Source organism: Hylobates moloch, unplaced genomic scaffold, assembly GCF_009828535.3.
Source record: "Hylobates moloch isolate HMO894 unplaced genomic scaffold, HMol_V3 SCAFFOLD_1, whole genome shotgun sequence".
Classification (NCBI taxonomy): domain Eukaryota; kingdom Metazoa; phylum Chordata; class Mammalia; order Primates; family Hylobatidae; genus Hylobates; species Hylobates moloch.
The window spans coordinates 165,118,426-165,142,981 of NW_026652276.1; the positions used below are offsets into that span (position 1 = coordinate 165,118,426).

Sequence of the window (24,556 nt, forward strand, 5' to 3'; positions counted from 1 at the left end):
ATAACACAGAGATTCCCTTTCAATTTAAAGTGCCTGGACACCACAGCCAGACAACTTCTGTCCCACCACACGTACACTGAATTTCAGTCTTCTTACATCTCATTTCAAATACATTTTGAAATATATTTCTAGTTTGTATAAATAGTATAACACCTAACAATTCCCATTTATTTCCAAATATTGTGACAATTGAATGGGACATAAATGTAAAAGCATCGTGTAAACTGTAAAGCAAGATACAAATGTAAAGGGATTATAAGACTGATAACTAAAGAGAATGAAGAATTCAGTGAAGTTCTGATAAAATATTGAGATCAGCATGCTGGGGGAACCAGATGTCATCCTACACATGGTCTACACTCTAGGTGAGGAACTCCAATAACATGAATCTGGTTGATTATATAGGAGAGGGAAAGCTGTCCCCTCTGCAGCCTCTGGGGAGGGTGGAGGGAGAAATCTTATCTCCTTAATGTAAATTCAACTTGGGAAGGATCTTGGGCTCTGACCCTCTGGAATGTAAACATGTGTCTCCAGGGAAAGATATGACTAGTGGCTCCAGCTTTACAACTCTAGGAATGTCTCCATGGAGATGGTCTCATTCCCCTCTTCCACTTAGCCTCCTTAAAATGTAACCACATTACCTCTGCAGAGGTCAATCTCTCTGGAGTTCTATCTATGCACCCACAATTCAACTTTTGTTTTCTTTTTTTGAGACAGGGTCTCGCTCTGTAACCCAGGCTAGAGTGCAGTGGCACAATCATGGCTCCCTGCAGCCTGGACCTCCTGGGCTCAAGCAATCTTCATACCTCAGCTTCCAGAGTAGCTAGGACTTATAGGCATGTGCCACCGTGCCTGGCTAACTTTCTTATTTTTTGTAGAGATAGGGGTTTATCATGCTATTGAACTCCTGCCTTGGCCTCCCAAAGTGCTGAGATTACAGGTGTGAATCACCACACTCAGCCTCATAATTTATTTTCTGAGGCTTGTTTTTTAGCTTAGGTTCCACATTCTAGTAAAAATGCCTAGAAAGCTCTAGCTGTGCAGAAACATATAAATATTTTCTCTGTAGTCCCATACTTTTATAATTGGTATCTCTGAGGAAAAACTGGACCTGATGATCATTATTCCCTCTGGTTATAGATGTCTGAATCAAGGGAATTTTTAAAAGAGTTCATCCACAATTTGCAACACAATATAGTAGTGCTTAAATATATGGATTTTTTTTAAAGTTTATAAATAGGCCATGATTAATGACAGCATGACAATCTTGTCCTACTCCCAGTGAACAGTCTTTGTAACAATGCTTTTAGAACAATCACTATTACCTTTAAAAGCAAATAGGGAGAAAATAAGAATTGTTTTCTACTTGTGGTCATTCCATTGCTTTATTTGAAAAGGACTTTTGGTAGTCCAAATCCTGTCCAAGCAACATTTGAAAAGAAAAAAATCTGAAGGTCACATCTAATTAAACTCTTTCACAACATTTTCACTGTCAGAAAAATATTCAAGACTAATAATTCCACATGGACCTGCGTATCCAGCACTGAGGAGGGTCTTGAGGCCATGTGGTTCTTACATGTGCGGTGAAGGAGATCATGGAAGCTGGGCCTCTGGTGATACCCAGAGGCTTTCTTTCCCTAGCTTTGCACACCAAGTAATAGGAAGGAGGAAGAGCCAGACAGAAGGCAACGAGAGGCCACTTCTGAGAAGACACCTACATCTCTACAGTGGTAAACCACCAGATTCAGGGATATTTTGAAGAATATTTTTCAGTTTCCCATGAGGCTTGGCTGTGCCCCTGCTGAAGCTGTATCCTGTATCTCTCATTCCTCTATGAGTATCTGTGATTTTAAAACCCCATGAACTGATGTAACCCCTGGGTACTTGCTAGTATCCTTAAAGAACTGAACAGTGAGTGGTATGCTTTCATTTCTTGGACCTAAAGAACATTCATTTAAAAAACGAAATTTTTACTTTAAAATTACAGACCTATCAGCTTAGCAGACATGCTTTCTAAAATAAATGTCAATTTCCTTCTGAATAAATTGAACTCTTGGGCCCATAATAGAAGCAGAAAGGGTTTGGCAGCAGTTATTCTACGTTGACCACTCTTATAGTCTATTTCACTTTGTGGAGAAATCCATTAGGAATAACCTAAAATCCTTCTTTCCTTTCTTATTTGCTTCCTCCCTCCCTTTCTTCTTCTCCTCCTTCTTCCTTCTTTTTCTTTCCTTTTCACCTTCCTTTCTCCCCAAAATCGAGATTGGTAGAAATGAACTCTTGATGAATCTGAAAATAATTTTTCCAGTGGATCAAAATAGGTAGATAGTCTATATTCCCTTCACCTTCTTTTTTAGCTATAATTTAATGGCTTCGTATCATTTTTGGAAAAAAGAGAATCATAAGTCACTCCTAGGAACTGGGAGAAAGAATGGCTTCAAATTCAGTTTTCATAATCCAAAGATACCATTTCAGAGGTAGCTGTTTCCTGGCATTTAAATGGTTTATGTAATATCTCTTATAAGTAATGAACTCATTTACATATATCTTGAATCCAGTGTATCCTGGGGCTGGCATCCCAAAATTAAATTGCCAGCTAAACATTCCAAGGTGATCTTTGTTGTTGTCATTTTAACTTTGAATACAGGTGTGTGAAGTATTCAGCATCTAACTGGATGTCATCAAAATATCATTAAGAGTTCAGAAACTGCCAGAACAGATGAAGTATAAAATAAATACAGAATTTAAGCCAGGAGTAAAAGAAGTTAATTGAAGAAAATTAGCTGCAACCAGAGGAAGAGTTGCAGACTTGTATTTACCTAAATCGAATGAAGTAATTCTAAAGGTTCTAACATCCATCAAGGAGTTTGAGGTTGTAAAGCTAGCCTCATCTAAATGAGATCTAGAGACCCTAATGGATAACAGCTGTGAGAAACATGGCCCTCTAAAGCTCAGGGAAAATCCCCGCCCCCTACTCAGACATATCCTGCTCCCAGATCCTGAGTTCTGATCTAAATTTCTAATCAATAATAGTTCATCTGAGATGGTCACTGTAGTGTTCAACTTTGAATCATTTGAGATGGTGAAACTGTTCCCTTAATGAGTCTTCCCCATACTGAAAAGGTTTAAAATGAAATAGAAGAGGATCATGTAAATAAAATCCATACTATCAAAATATAAATGATAAGTTTAAGAATAACAGATATATTGCTTAGGTGTTTAAGAACATTTGTATGAATAGAAATCTGAAAGAGAAATGTGTCCACTGATTCTATCTTAAAATGTTAAACTCATTTTAATGATCTAAACTCATTTTAAATTTGAGTTTTTAACACACACAATATATTAAGCACTTTGATAACTATATTGGGATGTTTAGAGTCACTACAGTTAAACAGTAACTTATTAGATTTTCAAGAGCTTTTTTAAGTATGGAAAAGTGTTTGCCTGTTAAGAACGTAAGTTTGTCAGGCTTCAGGCATTTGAAATACTGTACTTAAAAAGAAAACTGAATATTAAATTGATAAATGCAGCTAAAAATGGGCTAGACAGTTATGGGGAATAAGTCCAATCTACTAGGGCTAAGCTGACATTCAGAGGTCTCCCTGAAAATGACTACATTCACTGGGCCAGGCTTAGGCAGAGATGAGGTGTTTTTCAACTCACACACACATGCTCATCTCCATCAATACTTCTAAAAGGTATGTTTCCAGCCAGCTCAGATGATTCTTAAGCAGGGGTTTTGCTCTTACTCAGCAACAGGGGCAGAGTGGACCCTCCAGGTACTTGTCATAGGATACAATTTCAAACTCACTGTCATGCCATGATTTATCTAAAGCCTCTTTGAGAGAAATAGCCTATGAAGGACAGCCTGAAGTATAATCCACATAGCCCATTCATTCTTCAAGATATAACAAAAGTCATCCTTGGATGAACAAGACTGCCAGCAAAATACACAAGAAGAATGTCATTTTGTATCCTTCCCATCAAACCTGCTTTAATAAACAATGATAACAATAGACATTTTTATTTAAGGATTTGAAATGTACTTAAATGTGACCATCTTAATCCTCCTAATAACATGAAGAGGTATATGAGGGGCGGGTGTGTGTGAGTGTGTCTATGTCTCCATTTTACAGACGAGAAAACTGAGGTACAGAGAGGTTAAGTAACCTGTCCAAGAAGTAAGTGGCGGAGTTGAGATTTCAACCCAGGCTTTTAACCATATTAACATTGTGTTTTTGGCTTTCACTGGACGGTCACTCTTATACTTACTATGAAGATGTTATTGAAGATGTTGTATTTTAAGTAACAATTTTACTTACTTTTTAATCTAACTTTTCCCTATTCAATTTACTTTTTAATAAATTATACTGTTAGGCCGGGCGCGGTGGCTCACGCTTGTAATCCCAGCACTTTGGGAGGCCGAGGCGGGCGGATCATGAGGTCAGGAGATCGAGACCACGGTGAAACCCCGTCTCTACAAAAAATTAGCCAGGCGTGGTGGCGGGCGCCTGTAGTCCCAGCTACTCGGAGAGGCTGAGCCAGGAGAATGGCGTGAACCCGGGAGGTGGAGCTTGCAGTGAGCGAAGATCACGCCACTGCACTCCAGCCTGGGTGACAGAGCGAGACTCTGTCTCAAAAAAAAAAAAAAAAAATAAATAAATAAATAAATTATACTGTTGTAGCATATGTACTTTTGTATGTAAACAAATTATTTTGGAATAACGAGGAGTAGAATATAAATAAGTAAGAAAATAAACAATAAATGAATATGTGCTCACTCATAGACCAACTGAATAATGGGATAGAAATTAAAGGAAGATTTGTTTTTCATGGAATCCTATGGATCAACACTATCCAAAAGAAATAGAAATGAACCACATTGTAAACTAAAATTTTCTAGTAGCACCATGGAAAAAAAAGAGGTAAAATAATTTTAACAATAATACATTTTATTTACCCTCCAAACCCAAAATATTATTTTGACATGTAATCAATATTATAAAATTATTAAGATATTTTATTTTCTTTTTGTTCATACTAAGTCTTTGAGTCCAGCATTCATTATTCTCCTACACATATCCCAATATAGACTAGTCTTATCTGACTAGAGGCAACCATACTGGACAGTGTACGCAGAGGTGAATGGGAAGTCAGAGCCATGCAGTGTTAGCCCAATCCACTTACTTTTTGGCAGGAAACCAAGGTCCCAGGAATTCAGAGACTTGCCTAATGGAAAAGTAAGGACTACTACCTTGGATTCCAGCTCAGTGTTGTTTCTGTTGTTCACACTTTCTACTTGAATGCAAATTCATTTCCATAGAAGAGTGCCATCTCCTTTCCTTATCATTTTCTCAACATACTATCACCTAGCCCCATCTGAGATACACACATCTCCCCATCTGAGATACACATATCTCACAGAGTTTTCCATTCCATGACTACACTGGAAACTTATCTACAGAGCTCCAAAGTAGATGCTCTACTGACATCAGTGGCTACTTACTCCAGAATATAGAATAGGATTTTATTTTACCCTTTGGTATATATATTAAGGGGTGAACAAGCTCTGACAACTAAATGTTTCCTGCTTTTGTTATCTGCTATGCTGCCTGTTTAAAATCAGAATGTTGGCTGGGTGTAGTGGCTCGTGCCTATAATCCCAGCACTTTGGGAATCTGTGGTGGAAGAACTGCTTGAGCCCAGGAGTTCAACAACAGCCTGGGCAACATAGCAAGACCCCACCTCTACAATTTTTTTTTTAAGCTGGACATAGTGGCACACACCTGTTGTCCCAGCTACTCCGAAGGCTGAGCTGCGAGGATCACTTGAGCCCAGGAGGTCAAGGCTGCAATGAGCTGTGAGTGTGCCACAGTACTCCAGCCTGGGCACCAGAGTGAGACACTGTCTCAAACAAACAAACAAACAAAAAGACAATGCCACTGAGCACATATTTGAAAAGGGATGGAACCAAATCATATTTCTTTGTTGGGTTTGTTTATTATTATTAGCCTCATCCATTTTCTCTAGTTGTCTGATGTTGCGCATGTATCTGAGTCATTATGTAACCACAGAAACACAAGGTAAACTCTTTATAGAGAGGAAAAAACTAAAACCAAGACCAAATAGTGAAAGTCTCGCCTCTTTAAAATCTAACAGCCATAGGTTATAGCTGACCAATGATCTTATCAGAATCTTAGCCTAATAAGAATTGGATGAAATGCTTCAAAAGGATAACATTACTCAGTCCAAGGATCCTTCCCTCCTTTTTCTGAGGAAGTCTCCCAGGGGTGGTGAGTGTATTCCCAGTTGCCCACTACAATCATAGTGCGACCCTGCAGCTGATGGTGCTTACAGCCCACAGACTTTCAGGACCCTGAGAATCCAACTCAGTTGCATTAAGCTCCTACTGGGAAGCAATTCTGTTCTTCCTAGGATAGGTTTTATAAGGTTCTGTACCCATTATCAATCTATACAGAAGAATACAGCTGTCAATAGATTAGTGTTAACCAATTACTATGACAGCTCGAAATTTTTTTTCTTGCAAGAGAAAAGTGTCCTTCTTCTTTCCTTGTTCTTCTATTTCAATTATATGAATTCCTTTCCATCCTGCCAAAATTCTACTATAATTACAAATAATTATAAAACTATGATTTTATTTTTTTTGGATATGCCAATGTCATAACAAGGTTTGAGGGGGGCCATCTCACACATGCCTGGGAACACCCAGTCATCACACTTAGGAACTACAAAAGATCAAAATCATGATTCTAATTAGAAACTAGTTTGTAGTGTGGGTATGTGTACAATAATTTCTGACTGCTGAATCAGGGAGACTCCAGAGTTTTAAAAATACAGTGGTGGCGAGGCAACCAATCTAGAAGTCTAGCTGTGGGTTCAAAGCAGGCATCAGCTGTGGTGAAGCAGTGTGCTGATGGCCACCTGCCCTTGACAAGCTGTGGTTTTGCCTATAGTGAGGTGGGCGGGCACTCACCAACACAATCAAGATTGGCTTGACTTTCATTTGTGATTTATACAAGGAGGTGATCATCTCTGGCTACTATGGCAAAATTCCATCAAACACCCTCCCCCTTTCTGGCTGCAGGTGCTTACATCCCTCTCAGGTGGTGCCTCAAAGATGAGAGGGAGTGACTGTCTTCAAAGCCCAGAGACGAAAGGAAGGACAGTGTCATTTTCAGTATCTGAGTTTCTCTCCCATCGTGTATTTATGCATCTCTTTCTCCCTTAAACGGTTTCATTATTTGTTTTTTTCCCTGAGTATGTTTGATTTTTTTTTCTATTCTTAATTTTAACACACAAAGCGGACCATTCTCATTCCCGAACCACACAGTTAAACTACTTTCAAGTTGCATACAGCCTCAGATTTACCTTTATTTTCCTAAGACTGTTGTCCTCATTATGAGAGCACTCTACCCTTTTCCAATGTACAGTATAAAAGAAAGCCACACTAACAAAGATAATTAATTTGGGAATTCTCTCTCCTCATCTCCCGCCCATTATGCTCCTTTAATGCTCCTTTAATTCCAAGAAGAAAGCACAATTTCTCACCAAGGTATATGTCAGAAAAGAGAAAGAAGAAAAGTAAACAGCAGTGGACAACCTATGAAGTGGAGAAGTGGTCCCTGCATGATTTTATAGTCTTTTATTTTTAGTGTGTTTCTTCCTTAGTCTATGATATTGAGATTATTTCCAAATTTCATAAAGAAATTTAAGCATCATTAGATGCATAAGTAACTGAAGGTGGCATAGTATGTTGGAAAAACATCTATATAGGAGGAGCAAGCTCCAGGTTGACATTAACTGCCTGCTGCATAACCCTGGGAAAATCAATTAAATTCTATGAAGGTAAAGTTCTAAATCAATAAAGTATGGTATTATTATCTATTCTTCCAATCTTTTTTTTTTTTTGAGACAGAGTCTCGCTCTATCGCCCAGGAGTGAAGTGGTGCGATCTTGGCTCACTCAAACCTCCGCCTCCCAGATTCAAGCAATTCTCCTGCCTCAGCCTCCCGAGTAGCTGGGATTACAGGTGTGTGCCACCACACCTGGCTAATTTTTGTATTTTTGGTAGAGACGGGGTTTCGCCACGTTGGCCAGGCTGGTCTCAAACTCCTGACCTCAGGTGATCCACCCGCCTTTGCCTCTCAAAGTGCTGGGATTACAGGTGTGAGCCACCGAGCCCAGCCATCCTCTCAATCCTATAAGAATCAAATGAAATGATAAATATAAAACTACTTTGTAACTTGCAAATAATAATAAGCTAATAGTAATGGCAATAGCAGCAAATTGTTATCTTTATTATTCTTGAATACCTCCTACATGCCGAGTATCATTTTAAATGTTTCACATGAAAACTTATTGAATCCTTACACTGACCTTATGTAAAAGGTACTGTTATTACTCTCATTTCACATGAGGAAATGAAGGCACAGAGGGTAACTCACTTGTCCAAGATTTAAAAGTTATAAGTAGGAGAGCCATGATTCAAATCCAGGCAGTTGGGCTTCAGAGTCTGATGCTTTACTGACTCCCTATACAAATCTCAGCTTAAAATTATATAATCCCAGAAAAAAACTAGGAATATTTGACAACATGCTGTTCAAAGCTCACTCTTTATGGGAAGGTCTTTATTGAAGACTAAGCATAGTTGATAGTGCCCACAAAATCAATTACATAGCCAAGTGCAGCAAAAGATCATGGTCACTCCTACATACATGTGGACAAGACAATCTTGAATGTCAACAAGGTACTTAAATGCAAAATGATTATCCTTTCAGACTTTATACAATGCACTAGCATTGTGGGTAGCCAGGCAAAAAATCTGAAGTATCACATAAATATATCTGATATTTCTGAAGTATCACATAGATATATTTGTGCTGAATTTAGATAAACACTTATTGAAATGGTTCATGTGGCCATAATTCTGCAATTAAGAACCAATGGATATGCCCAAGGCTAGATGGAGGCTATAATTGGAGTAAGACCAATATAAACTAATTGTGCAATTTTTCTTCCATCTCAATTCTTGGCATATCACTTTAGCTCAAAGATACTGACCACTGATTTTGGTTAACAATAGAAGAGGGGCCCAGAAAGTTTAGGTATAGAAATACATGTGTTCCTAATCACACAACCGTACCTGCTACCTGCAGAAAACCTACTGGCTTCTTTTTCTTTTTCTTTCCACTTCTTTCCCTTGTTGGAATTCCTTCGCAAAGGTGCCCTATAATGACAGTATGCAGTCAGAGAGGGGAAGTTGAAATTTTCTCTTTCAATCCTCCTTTTACAGAGGGCTTTCTTTTTACATCACGAAGTGCTTACCCCAGATCCACAAACTTCCGCTTAATTTTTCCTCCTTGCACCGCCAATGAACTGGATGCCCTTAGTGATCTGGGATCTTTGGCATCATCTAGGATATACACATTTGTGAAAAAGATCAATTATTATTATTTTTAAAGCCATAATTCAAAAGTCAATGCATCTCTGAATCTAAGGGCTTTGCCTAAGTTCCTAATTGTAAAATAAATAATCAATGCCTTCTTATACGACCTAGGAGACATAGTTACATTGAGGAACTCTCAGTTAAGCAGGGGAGGTCCTCTATAGGACAGAGGCTCAACATCCATCACAAAGAGTTTTATCTTCAACTGCATGGGAATGAACAAGGGAGAATAAATACTATCAAATCATCCTCTGCATTCAAAGTAGGGACCAACATGACTTTTGTTCCTTCTCTGGCTCCAAATTCTTGGCTTCAAGTGCCTGGGCGCTGTCCTCCATTCCTTTCTTGCCTTGGGGTTGTAGTGCCTTCTAACAGGAACCTAGCCCACTTCTCCCATATTTCCAAAGCCCAGCGCAGAATATCACCTCTGAGAGTCTGGGAGATTTAAGTCAGAGTCAAAGTTTTCTTCTCTGGCTCTCCTTTGCTAATGGCCTGTGGCCAGTCCTGGGACAGAGGAGAGGGGGACATGGGGGAGACTCCTTAAACAGGGGCTCAGCTACAAAACATTTATATCTTTGAAAGGGCCTTCTTAATAGTTAGGTTAGAGCATAACTTGGCTGGTTCCCCTTAATGTGAAAGATGCCAAAATCTCCTCAGTGTTCAGAGCAGACTGATCTTTGCCTCTTTGAGGTTTGCTAGGACTCTCAAAGGTAGCAGCTGCTGGGGAATGGGGACCCTCAAAATGATACCAAAAGCCAATAGGAAGACAGGCTTCGCAAATGGAGTTCAATGTCAAGGTGGGAACCAACTCCACTGGTGGCACTTGTTCCATCTCAGACAGGGTAGACAACTCGTATGGCTCTACCCAAACTACTCAGCAGAGGGTACTGATCGGTATCATGTTTCAGCATATCCAATTAGCTCAGATGATTAACAAATGCTGTTTTAAATTTGATGTTTTTTATGTGTGAAACTCTTCCTCCTCAGTTCTCTGTTGGTATCTGTTTTTCTGTCTCTTATCTTTTAAAATGTGTTTTAAATTTCTAGGAACTTTCTAGTATGGAAGGCAAAGAGAATGGCCCTCTGAAAAAAGTGTTCAATTAACTTTGCAGGTTAATGTTGCTCATGATTTTTGTTTACTTCAAGAGAAATTTCTAAACACACATCGACATACACCTTTAAAAAACATGAAGTACACACACAGTTAATAGATAGCAGTCTAGGTTCAAAGCTCTCAAGCAGCACAGGACACTGACAAATACTCCAAGTGTTTTTAGCAATGAGCTTTTCATATTTTTAGTTAATGATACTTAGATTACAATAAGCAACTCACTGAAATGTACATAATGAAATACAAGAGTCAGAAATATGTCTGTATCAAAAATCCACTTCAAGCCTCAAATATTTATTATGCATATTTGCATCATTACTCTTTGGGTAACTGAATTGTCACAGATGTGACATAATCACATAAAAAAATCCATAGACATAGACATGGCACAAACACCTTCTAAGGTGATTTTACTAATGGATTTTTTTTTTTTTAAAGCAAGATTTAAATTTTCTTAATAGAAGCTGAAGAAAAGAAAGTGCCAAATTCTTCCAGATCAATCCTAAAGCAACTCTTAATGGCTAGGACTATGCAAAGTTAAAAGGAGACTGCCTAATTATTTCCTGAATTAGAGGTAGCTGGGAGATGTTATAATGAGTGCTGAGAAGACCAGCTGAGGCAATGTACACGAAAACACTCTGTAACCTACGAGTGTTGCAGTTATTTGGACATCTCGTGACTAAAAGCCTGATTCTGCCTAGCACAGAGCCTGGTGCTAGGCAACCTTACATCTTTATCTCACGCATTTGCCAAAGTGTGTTCCCAGGAACACTGAAATGAATGCTTCCATAAGGCTGACGAGGTTAAGAATAAGGAATAATGTACTTTCCCATTTAAAATTGATCAAATCCATCTTTAATGCACACTAGAACTTCTAGTCTGCATAAAATCCAACATTAGATTGGTATGATTTCAGGAAAAAAGAAACATACATTTTGTTTATTTAGCTCTATGTAAGACTTCTGTTAGGCTTTTTAAAATCTCTCCAATACTACCTTTGTGACCAATTATACATCTGAGCCCCCAGATTGGGTGCCTCAACTTAAGCTGTGGCAACCTGGTTTTCATTTTCAAATAATAAATGATCTCCTGATTGCCAAATCCTAAGGTCTTTTACTGGACTGCATCTCCTTAATCTCACTGTAATAAGATACTTGACTATCTCTTCCTTTATAATGGGGACTCCCAAATCTACCTGGCAGCCCTGACCTCTCTCTTGCGCTCATGACCTCCTCTGTTAAAAAAATGAGTTAATCCTATTTCCCCCATCATGTTCCTGATTTCCTATTTTCTGTTAATGACAAGACCATATGTTCTGAGGCGTGAAGCCCATGATAGTTTTGCCTCACTTTCTTACCTGTTACCTAGTCAATGTATGTCTCAAGGGTCCTTGAATCATTCTTTCCTGTCATTGTCTACTGCTCCTCTTTAGAGGGCACCACCTCACAGGGTCTCCTAACTCAGCTTCTCCATACCTGGTGGTGTCTTTTCCTTTTTATTCCTCTGGTCAAATTTCTTGTGGTTTCCTAGTAATATGGCAAGTTATCTAAGATGTTTAAATTCTAAAGCTATATACTTAACCTACCTGCTCACTTCTGTGTGTAACTACTCCACGCTGCATAAGCGAACTGCTTCAGCCAGGCTGGGATAGCCTTGTTCCTTTAAATCACATGATATGTGCCTGTCTCTGTTAATGACATCACTTTACCCTCTATTCCCTCCTTACCTACCCTTTTTTTCCCTTAAGTGCTTTGACGGCTATTCTAGTTGTACTTCCTTGGACAGGTTTTGTTTACCAACCTCAGCTGGATGCAACCTCTCTCTCTTCTGAGCATTGATATAATTGTACTCTATCTATACTTGCAGAGGCCCAATGCCTTTAATAAGCAATAAATCCTGTAAAGCTTTAAAAAAGCCAGTTTCTATTTACTAGGACATTAATCCAATGTTTTGAATTAATGTCCTAGTAAATTTTTGAACACTATTTTTGAACACACGTTCTGGGTCAAATAATGTGTTATTAACCACAAAAAAATTAGAATAACAATCCCTAGTAATTGTGAGTAGAAAATTGATAGTGTTCAATGTACTTTATTTAAACTTGACTGAACAAAGGCCCATGCTATGTAAGCCTCGGGACCAAAACTTTAGTATTAGGTTGTTTATGTAACAGGAATGAGGAAAATATTTTCATGCCTTCTACTGGCATATAACCTGTTTTACAAATCTCTAGAAAAAAATCTTTTACTTCCTCTAATTTGATATTCAGTTAGATGCTTATCATTTAGCCAGTCATAATGGGACTTTTCCATCCCAATTTCCACTGATGTCCCTCAGATATGAAAAAGAATGATTTGTAAATGTGGTATTGACACAATTCAGAAAACGGCCAACTCCTGTTAGGGTAATCAGAGCCTTATCCTTAAGCCTGCAATCAAACATGGCTGTAATTAATCATCTTTGTGGTAACTTGGTAGACCAAAAGTAAAGGTATATTATAACACTTTTTAAAAATTCTAGATAAATGGCAACCAATGATGAAGCCATTTTCAGAGTTTATCCAGCAATTTTGAGTATAAGAAAATATACTTCTAGACCAGGCATCAGGAAGCTTTCTTTACCTTTCAGGGGCCACAGAGTACAATATTTTAGGTTTGTGAGATACACAGTCTCTGTCACAAGGACTCAACTCTGCTACTGTAGCATGAAAATAGATAGTATGTAAGTAAAAAAGTGTGACTGTACTCCCATAAGACTTCATTTACAAAAGCAGGTGGAGACTACATTTGGTTGATTATCCCTCTTCTAGAAGATCTGCACTGGTTACATGGAGAGGTATATTAGCAATTCATCCAAGAACATTATTAAGTATCAATTATATGCCTGTGTTACTTTGATCTTCGTCTTTTTTCCTATGACTACGTCAATGTTTACTGAAACTCTGGGCTGCTATTCTACAAAATCGCTCTATATTTTTTCTATATGACTATGTAGTGTTTTTTTCTTTATGACTATGTTAGTGTTTGTTGAAACTCTGGGCTGCCCCACTCCCCTGAAGAACTCCCTTGAGCAGTAGTAAACTTGTAGAGAGCAGAAGAGATAAAAATACTGCAGCCGGGCGCGGTGGCTCACGCTTGTAATCCCAGCACTTTGGGAGGCCGACGCAGGCGGATCACAAGGTCAGGAGATCGAGACCACGGTGAAACCCCGTCTCTACTAAAAATACAAAAAAATTAGCCAGGCGTGGTGGCGGGCGCCTGTAGTCCCAGCTACTCGAAGAGGCTGAGGCAGGAGAATGGTGTGAACCCGAGAGGCGGAGCTTGCAGTGAGCCAAGATTGCACCACTGCACACTCCAGCCTGGGCGACAGAGCGAGACTCCGTCTCAAAAAAAATAAATAAATAAATTAAAAAATTCTGAACCAGGTAGGAAAAGATAAAACTAAATTAAAGAAAAATACATGGAGGGGTTGTTTCTCTTATTCTATAATATAAAAAGAAATTAATATTAATTATTAGCTATGAGAAGACAAATGACTTATGATTATGAGAAAAAGTCATTTTTATACTGTACAAGCTGAGGTGTTATAAAGTCAGAAAAAGAAATTAACAATACCTTTTTCTTGTAATATTTTCTTGTTGGTGGTTTGGTGATGGCAAGGAGATTCTTCCATATCATGATCAGACTTTGAAGTAGAAAACAGTGAAGTGTCTCCCCACATAGAGGAGAGAGGCCCCATTTCTGGGTCCAGTGGTTCTTCTTGAAATTCAGCTATGTGGTCAGACGAGAAGGGCACATTGCTATCCACCGGGGTGAGGGGTGGAACACCAGAATCTGATTCTGGAGAAGAAGTTCTCAAACCCTTAGGTGGAAGTAATTTGGTAATATGCATGTGGTTATAGAAACTGTTTGATGGCTGTTGGTATAAGAGATTATAAGGAAGGTTATGCCACTGAGTATCAGTTCTATGCAATACTTACTTTGAAATAAGACCAACCTTTTATTAGTGAATCCCCATGAAAACCAGTTTTTGTTGATTTACAGATAAGAATGCATAGTTCATAACAATTCACCATATTAACATCATCACTAATACATATACCTAAGACCTACAGAAACAATTACTTGTACGTTCATTATTTCCCACTAAGTAAAACCAATAGCTGAATATCAAAAGCACCATCATGAAATATGACAATACGGATAATGCTCTTGGTTAGTTCATTGAATGAATAGACAAAATATTTTGAATTACAACAATATAAAGAATTCAGGAGACAAAGATGTGAACTATTCTAGCTGCTTCCAGCTAGGACATAGACTCTGGTTGCAGAAAAATCATAATCTTCAATAAGCTGTAGGAACAATGATATACTCCAACAGTACAAATCAGAAAACGGTCAAGGGTGCTCACCTTTCTCTCTAGACTGTCCTCCCCATCTGTGGAACTAACACTATCATACAGTCTTGTCCTAGAGGGCCTCTGGCGTCTGTTCTTCACAGAGAGCTGGGCTCGAGTTTTCAGCGCTTTTGAATCCAGGCGCTCTGTCTCTGGGACTGCTTCATTCAAGTCTAAGAATATTGAAAGATAATCAGTGAGAGAAACCTTTGGAGAGAATTGATGAAGAGACCACAGACACTGATAAAATCTCAAGGTAACCAGTAACATCAGGTAAGGATCAGGTGAACACCATGACAGCCTGTAACCAAGAAATAACCAAGAAATCAGTGGGGCTTAGGAGAAATATACAAAGTCAAAGGAAGAAACCAACGCTAAAGATGATGAAGGCACTATAAAAATCTAACATCCGAAAAGCATACAACCTTCCTGCAACATAATTATAAAAATCACTAATTTGTATTTACTATTTATGTGTATGCATGTTGGGAAGTTTGATGACCAAAGATATAGAGGAAAGTATATCAAAAGTTGAGAGATCTTAGAAACCAAGGAAAAAAAACCTACAAAAGTCAGGTTTCCAGTTCAACTACAGGCAACAGAAGGTAACTATCAGAAATTTACTGTAGCAAAATTTACTAGTAGTCTTCAGGTACTATATCATTTTCATTTTAATATATAATTTTCAACCCAAAACAGTTTCTGAAAATCTACCTTGTTCCTTTTTGAACCCTGTAGAAAGATCAGTGAGGAATTTACCTAATCAGCAAATTTACGGTAGCTGGGGAAATGAAACAAGGTCTGGCTACACAAATGAAGAAACAAACAGTTAAAAAATCATAAGTACTTAGTTTACTAGTATTGTGGATGGAGTAGGATAAACATTTCCTTTTCTTTCATTAACATCTAACTTTGTATTACAAGTTATTTGTATGTGCCTCTGACTCATCTCTGTGAATACCTTCTCTCCCCACCAGAAACAACACTGATTTTTGAAGAGTAAATATTTAAGTATTTAAATAAAAAGGCTAAAAGAAAAAGAGAGTAAAGTGGGACACAAAGAAAATGAACTATTAACAGCAAAGGCCACAGAGAGAATTCAATTAGTCCTCTTTAGCCTGGCTCTTACCACCTTTAATTTTGCTACCTAGATTTTAAGTTAGGACCCCAAAGTTAACATTCTAAAGGAAAGGTACCCATTAACATACCTGGATATTGGCTAAGGAAAAGTACTCTCTGGTGGAACTTATTTGAAATACGACTACTCCTTTCATTTGCAAATGTAATCACTCCTTAGAAATAAAGGAGTTTGATCATTAATCCTATTTTATCTCTTCAGAGTGGCAGTCATTAGCTGAAGTCATGTTCAAGGAATTAATAATTGAGTGCAAATAACTGAGTTGCAGAAAATTATGTACTTGTATTAACAGAATAAACAATTTCTTATAATATTATTAGCTCAGGCAATTCCTTTTTACAGCATTATTCTAGATGTGCTCTAAATATGCTATACTACAAAACCAAAGCAAGGAAGCACCTCAGTTTATGTCTCTTGCCTATGAAACCTAGCACTTAGTATATGGCTCTAACAAACAAAATTAACTACATTTTTGCCCAGGAGATACATCCATTGAATGACAATATTTAGAGAAGGTTTTGACTTTTCATTTCCTATATTTGAATGAAAAATGAATACTCAGAAAATTCAGACCATTCAGGTACTTATAAAGAACAGCTAAATATTTTCTAATTAGCAGTCTCTTTACTTTTTACGTGTCAGGGGAGAAAAAATAATTCCCTGATCACTTTAATTTCCTCCTTCCGATAAAATCTATATTTGTAGCTGCCCATTAAGAGTTCATTAGTTGTGATAACTGGGAGAGAGTCAACCTTATAAGCTCTTGTTTACATATAAAATGTGGAACACTACATAGATGAAAGCTATAATATAATTAGAAACACTGTATGTAGTACATGCACGTTTTATGCCTTATCTAGCTCATATTTGGATTGTATGCTCTATAATACAAATCATGCCACATACTCTATCTCATTTGTTCATTACAACAGCCCCATGAGATACCAATCAAGTATTTTTTTTCTCTCCTGAAGCTCAGAGAATTTGAGTAGCATGCCCTCATTTACATAACTAATTAATGCGCTACCATGATTGCTCTAGTGTCTTGATTTCCAGGCTACTAGGCTATCCACTATGATTTAGCTAGTGTTGATAAACCTCCCATTGCAAGATTTTAATGCCATTAGAGTTTGGTGTTTTGGGTTATAAAATCATATATGACGTGACTAGTCTAGGAAACTCATTTCTCCAATAGGCTACATCTAAAATATTATAATTAATCTTCCGTATATGTTGGATAACATGATAAAAAAAAGGATGACATGTTGAAAAGTATAGAATAAATTACTTCCTGGATGATTTTTTATTTTGGTCTGGTTGGTTTAATAACAGCTTTGGCTACTAAGTGACAAAAAGACAAAAAGGAAGAGTCTCACTCCACTTTTGTCAACATGGTTCCTTTTGCAATAGAATGCTGGCCCTGAGGACCTGGTATGGAACCCAATATCCAGGACTACAATAGGTACTCCATCAATGGGAGCTGAACAAATATAAGTGTGAGAAAATCAGAACTACTTATTAGCAGGTTTTAATAGTGCAGAAAATTTACTCTGGGACTCCTGGCTCTATTACTATTCAGTAATTTGCCTAGTGCCTGTGTCAGACAACCCAAAAATGGCAATCTGGTGTATCTGCTTTAACATTAGCTGACTAGGTGCAAACTGCTTGAGAACACACATAAAATTATAACTATTAATGATGCCGTTAGCTGGAATCTAAAAAGTTGTGCCTTATATCCAGTACCTAAGTGGCCAACAACACATTGTATGCAGTTAACAATTTTTGAAGGTCTGAAAGCAAATATCACAGAGCTACTTTATTGCAGTGATTCATGGATTACAAATCAGTAATTTATATTCCATTCTAAAAATAATTTTTTAAAAGAACCAGAAAAATAGGATGGAGGTGAAAACTTTCGACTTAATAGCATTTACACCAGAAGGAAGCTGGAAGGAATACTGTCCACAAGAAGCACCTACCAAAGACACTGCATGTAATATGTCCCCCTTAATAATATTTGAGGACACGTGTGTACACGGAAGGAAAATGCATACAAGATTTATGCTGCTGGGTAACTAGAAGGGTGACTGACCATCATATGCTATCTTTTTCCATCATGTAATACAAAAATCCTAATATTAAACTCAAAATAACCTTGGGATTCTGGTCCCAGCTTATTTCTCATATAAGAAAACTGAGGCTCAAAGAAGGTCAATTTGTGTATTAACTTGCACCACACAGTTAATCTGTGACAGAGAGTGAATAGAGCTCAGGCTTCAGAAGCCTATTCTCCTTCTGGAAGGTCAATCTCAAGTCTGGAAGTAAATTTCACACTCTTCTGCCTTCTTTGAATCCTCTTTTTGGGCTTACTTTATGTTCCCAAAAGAAGTACATGTCAAGGGCTAACTTTGCAAACTTGCAGAAGCATATAGCATCAGAGGAAACAAAAACCCCCAACACTGAGGGATTTTTTTTTGGCTTTACATATATCCAAGAATAAAATTCTTACAAAGAAAAATAGCTGTCAGTTTTGTGGATGGCAGTGTGGCAGGGGAAATCCAACTAGCTCAGTGTTTCTAAGTTACGTGCTGCTAGATGTAAAGGCTTAAGTGGCCATTTCTCTCATTGTCATTCATTCTCTACAGATATTTTAGTCAATAATATCACACTGCTTTCATAAGCCCAAGACCTCAGTTCTTTCTTTTCCTCTTTTCTCCAGCGTGCCTTGTTCTGTTGTCCATAAGCGTCAGCGGAAAATTTCCTTTTCCTCCTCTGCTTTCTTATCTTTCATTTTTTTCAGACCCTCCGGTCTCTGAAATAGCCTACCTCTGACTCAATGCAGCTAGAAATACAGAACACGAGAAGACTGAGGTGAATCAATAAATACAGACAGATAAATGCACAGAAGATATGAAGTAGCCAATGACAGAGCAGTTTTGAGTGAGAGAGACTCCACCTCTATACCTGCATTTTAAGACTATTTTCAATACTGCTACAAATTGGATCCTTTAAAAGAATTTAATGGATTTGATGATTTTAGCAGCTGTTATGAAAAATGTTCTATGAAATTAGGATGTTATATATCATATTACACAGAGACCAGTTCCCTACAGTAATGCTGTGAGTCATAGTTTTTTTCGCTAGATTGATGTTATTTTTGACGTAAATGGAATGCTGCCCACAGATCAGATACAGGCAGCGAGGGAACTAGGGGAATGGAGCAGCATAACAATGGGGTCTGCTCCGCACAGTGCCGTGCACTAACCCACTCAGAAACAGCCATACCTCATGCCATCACACTGCCTCACCTGTGCTATTACCAACGGAGGTGCTGAGCATCATGAGGCACTTGGTGGCATTTTAAAACTTGAACAGTATCTGCATATCATTTGTAGCCACTGCAAGTTCATAAAAGGTGGGCCCGCTGGGGTTTGGGTTAATAGATAATTGCCTTCAGGAGGTAAGTTTATGTATCTCAGAGAGGCAGTGTAAAACAGTTACCACGAGAGTAGACCTGGAGTTGTTCCTTGAATAGAATTCAGAACAAGTGGCTGTCCCATTAAATTGGACAATTTATCTAACCTCTGTCCCTCAGGATCCTCAACTGCAAAACAGTCATGATAACAAAACATAATAACTGTATTGCTATGAAGATTATATATGCATTAATAGATATAAAAGTGCTTAGAAGAGTGGTACGTAATAAGCACTCAATAAATATCTTTATAAAGAGATTAGCAAGATATTAAGTGGGTAAAGCAAGTTGCAGAACAACATGTACACTCATTTAAAATATTTAGAAAACATTAACGCAAAATACATTTCCTAGTGGTAAACATATGCATATAGTTGCATAGAAAAACTGGAAAGAGGCCAGGTACAGTTGCTCATGCCATGCCTGTAATCTCAGCACTTTGGGAGGCCGAGGTAGGCAGATCATGAGGTCAGGAGTTCAACAACATGGTGAAACCCTGTCTCCACTAAAAATACAAAAATTAGCCAGGTGTGATGGCGTGCACCTGTAATCCCAGCTACTCAGGAGGCGGAGGCAGGAGAATCACTTGAACTCAGGAGGCAGGTTGCAGTGAGCCGAGATCGGGCCACTGCACTCCAGCATGGGTGACAAGAGCAAGACTCCGTCTCAAAAAAAAAAAAAAAAAAAAAAAAGAAAAAAGCAACAACAACAAAAAAACTGGAAAGATATACTTCCTACTGATACAGTGGTTACTTACAAAGAAGATATTAGATTAGGGGATGTTGGTCAAAGGGTACTTTAATCTTATTTGTAATGTTAAAAAATTTGGTATTATATTTTATATTATATAATTGTTTACATTTATGTATTACTTGCATAGTTAAAATTAATAAAAATAGAGAAAAACATATATTTAGTATATTTTCTCTTAAAGGCATCTTAATTCTATTTTAATTTAATTAGATCTGGTGTCCTAGGACTCAGTATCTCCACATGTTGATACGAGCCCAGGGAACTTTGTCAAAATCTGCATGACTATCAGTCTTCCCCATGAGAGGAAGGCTGCTCTTTCATTATATCTTTGGTGATTGTCTGCCTGACTTGCTTGCTACCTTACTAACTGCCAGATAATTTGGCCTAAGGTCTATGGCTTAGCTTTTAGTTATTACTTCATTTTAGTATTGTATGGGGAAGATGTACTGAATTAGACATGGTTATGGAGGAGGGGTATCTTTCAATAGTTCCAGAAAAAGCAGAAGATTATTGCTATCTTCTAATCTTCTAACTAGGTCTGAACTTTTGTTGCATGAGGTATACATTTAATTTGCTAATCGTTGAAAGAATATTAAGAAATTCCTTTTTTAGTTTTTTTTGTCAATACACGCAATCTCAAAACTATCTGTATAGCCTTCAAAATGTAAGTTGATTATTTGTTAGTGTAGTGCTTCTCTGGTGCAATCTGGTATCTAATATAGCCTTCTTCAGTTTATGATCAGCCTACACTCCTGTTCTCAGTGGGTGGAGAGGCTTAAATTCTGTTATCCATATCTCAGAAACAACTCTTCAGTAATACCGCTAGACTACCTAGAAAGGCAGTGACTACCAGTTAGAAAAAACTACAGGAAATGTCCTAACTGCTATCAAATATCATTGGAAACACTTTTAAGAGTTGCTTGATTCTAGACTATGAAAGGATATGGAATTTAGATTTAGACCACAGGGAAAGGCATTTAAATATCTCAGGGTTCTTTCAGTGTCAGATGTCATTAGATTCTGATGGAAAAGAGATCTGCATAACCTGAAAGCCAGGGAAATACAAAAATCTAATCAAATGACAAACTGGTTGGGGACTGCAGGCATCTATGAGTAGAACTATGATATCATGTGGATAGGTTGGGTCATGGGAGATAGGATATGTGAATGTCTTTTTCTTGACATTGATATTGTAGTGTCTTTGACATGGCAACACTAAGCAAGATTCTGTGTTTTCACTCAGGGTTGCCTACAAGAATCTAAAGAGTTTCTCAATCAAAATCTATGGATATTAGGTAACCCCAAGCATGCTAAGTAGGCACCCTCCCATTACATATTGTGATACAATAGCATCCTTGATTAGTACAGGAAGAATTCAGATTGTATGCCTCTTACAGAAAGTAAACTCAGTTACCTGAGATAATAGTTATTTCCCTAAAAAGGAAAGCATCTTTCAATCATGGGAAGATTTTGTTATGTAAAGCATTAGAAAATGTAAGAAAACTTAAGGTTCACAATCCTTGGAAGTAATACAATAGATGTGTAATATAATAGATGTGTAATTATAATATAGATGTGTAAGAATACACAATATAATATAATAGATGTGTAATATAATAGATGTGTAAGAATTTTTTAAGTACTTGCAAAGACTGTCAGTCTCCTAGTAATAGTACTTAAATAGAAAATGGAATATATCAAATTTGTAAATGTATTGTTAAATTTTTATTGGTGTTTCATTAGTTAAGCTTGGAAATAGTTTGTAATAAAGTTTGTAAATAAACTAAATATTAAAAATCCCTTAACAGTGACTTTCAACGAACTAAAAAATTTAAAGAATTAGGTTTTTGATAATGTAACTTGAGTAAATCAAACATTAACTTAAAACCAAAAATTAATACCTGAATGACTTTTTCAATGTTCAAAAAAAACACTTAGTGTCATCAAAAACTCACAAGCGACAGTCTTTTTTGGTATACCTATGTTCTAATGTTTCTTTAGTTTCCTTGTAAGTGGATTTATTCCTTATAGGTCTTAGACATGATTACTGTATAGTATTAAAACAGAATTATTTCATATCTACTTAAAGGAACTCAGTCATAACCTGATGGACCTTGATACTCTAATTACTGAAATAATATGGTTGGCACAATTTTCAGAACCATACACAGAGCAGAATTTTCTGGTACTAAATAACTGTTCATCTGTCCAGTTTTAACTTTACAGATACTTCAACCTCTGTGACTAGTCATGTTTCCCTCTTGGCTATTAGATATCTCACGTGAATACTGTGACCCATCTTGAAAACAATGTAGGAGCCCAGGGCAACACGTCATATACAAACCACACTGGGTAGCATCTTCTCCTTCATACTTTTAGATCCCTCTACCCTGATATCCTAGCCTACTCAATTTTATCTTAGCATAGCTATATGGTTATTATTTAATCTATAATTAGAATTTCATGGTGAACCAGGAGAACCAGACCATAATATCATATACATATCATGTTGAATCAGACCATATGTCAATATAAGAAATAATTTGGAATACAGTAGTCTTCTGAAGTTTCCTTGAAAAGAAATTACTCACATTTGGGTTAAAATGATCTTTACTTATAAAAGATCATAATGTATCTTGTTCTATTAAAAGCAAGTAAAATTCAAAAGCCAAAATAAAGTAGCCCACTTTTCCTAAAATGAACAGAAAATTACTAAGTTAAAGCTGATTCTGACAAAGTAACATTGTGTTTCCTCTTAAAGCAACTTTTTTTTTTTTTTTTTTTTTTTGAGTCAGAGTCTTGCTCTGTCCCAGGCTGGAGTGTAGGGGCACCATCTTGGCTCACTGCAACCTCCGCCTCCCAGGTTCAGGTGATTCTCCCACCTCAGCCTGAGTAGATGGGATTATAGGTGCCCACCACCAGGCCCAGCTAATTTTTGTATTATTAGTAGAGACAGGGTTTCCCCATGTTGGCCAGGCTGGTCTTGAACTCCTGACCTCAGGCGATCCACCCGCCTTGGCCTCCCAAAGTGCTGGGAAGACAGGCATGAGTCACCGTGCCTGGCCTAGATATCTCCCAGTACTATTTTATAACTCAGTATGACTGAAGGGTCTGGTGGGTTCTACAAACTTATGAAGATGCAGTGAGAAATATGAATGAAGCAGAGCTGTCAATTTGCAACTGAGTACCTCCTTTAGAATGTCTGATTTGGCACCAAAAGTTTTAATCGTTTACAAGTAGTCAGATTCAAAACTTGCACAAAACTAGACAGGCAATTTAGGTGCTTTGCTTTTTAAGTAAGAGGACAGATTTTGGCCTTAATGATATGCCAGAAAATAATCAATAAATATTGATTTCTCATTCACTTGGCTTGTTCATTAAAATTTCCCATAGTGATTTACCAGGAATGTTCACCCTTTAATTAGTGCAATTCAATATTTCTGGTCAAAATTATTTATTGGGGATTAAACAAAATTGAAAATAAGTTTTCAGGAAAAATGCAAATTGTGAAAGTTTACCACATTATATCTGTATGCATATTTTTTTTTTGTTTTTTAAAAGGCTGAATCTACTCTAGAATTCCCTAGTCTCCAATTTAGAACAAAACAGTGTGACAGCATGAAATAATTACCTCATTGCTCTGTATCTAATGCTCTTGTATGAGACTCTTCTGATAATGCAGTGCAAGCATTCACTTTTCTTTTAATGACTTTCCATTTAATAAATTCTGGCTTTAATCATGCTTTTAACCTTATTTTAAAATTCTAGGTTCCAATGCTAAAAGAGAATGCTTAATGTACTCTCAAACTCTATCAGGAAATAAATCAGATATGGTGGTAGGGGTCTGGCCTGGCCTCAAATCCACAGGTATCTGAAAAGAGCTGCTAATTTTGATGGCTCAAGAGAAAGGCAAAAAGGACAAAGAAAATGATTTCTTGGAGGAGTCTAATGACCTTAGGAACACCCTTACGGATATAAATGTCTGGCTGATGCTATCCTTTTTTATTTTCTTACTAAACCTTAAACTAATACATATTTTTTAGCTTAAAAAATCTTTTGTGGTTTTCTTATTCCTACCTTTTAATTATTTTAAAGTTTCTAGTCTAAAACATTTATATAAAAATGTATACCATATAAGTCATAATGAAAAAAGAAAAAAGACAACCATGTACCTCCACCAAGCCTAAACTATAAAATTATTACTTTTGAAGC

The 24,556-nt window shown here is 37.3% G+C and overlaps 1 protein-coding gene and 1 pseudogene across 7 annotated transcripts in view; both read right to left on the bottom strand.

The window, feature by feature from the left end:
- The window catches only part of PPP1R9A (protein phosphatase 1 regulatory subunit 9A), a 399,467-nt gene that overhangs the window by 13,447 nt on the left and 361,464 nt on the right, over positions 1-24,556 (bottom strand). For 4 of the 7 annotated variants that reach the window (XM_058424525.1, XM_058424520.1, XM_032761017.2 and 1 more), the window contains 4 exons: positions 14,994-15,151; positions 14,195-14,495; positions 9,349-9,436; positions 9,167-9,250 (listed from right to left, as the gene is read on the bottom strand). In XM_058424525.1, the coding sequence (XP_058280508.1) occupies positions 9,167-9,250; positions 9,349-9,436; positions 14,195-14,495; positions 14,994-15,151 (631 nt within the window). The remainder of the gene's footprint in view (positions 1-9,166; positions 9,251-9,348; positions 9,437-14,194; positions 14,496-14,993; positions 15,152-24,556) is intronic. The other 3 variants (XM_058424523.1, XM_058424521.1, XM_032761019.2) reach the window with 1 other exon arrangement.
- On the bottom strand, positions 6,666-6,760 carry LOC116809985 (small nucleolar RNA U13; annotated as a pseudogene).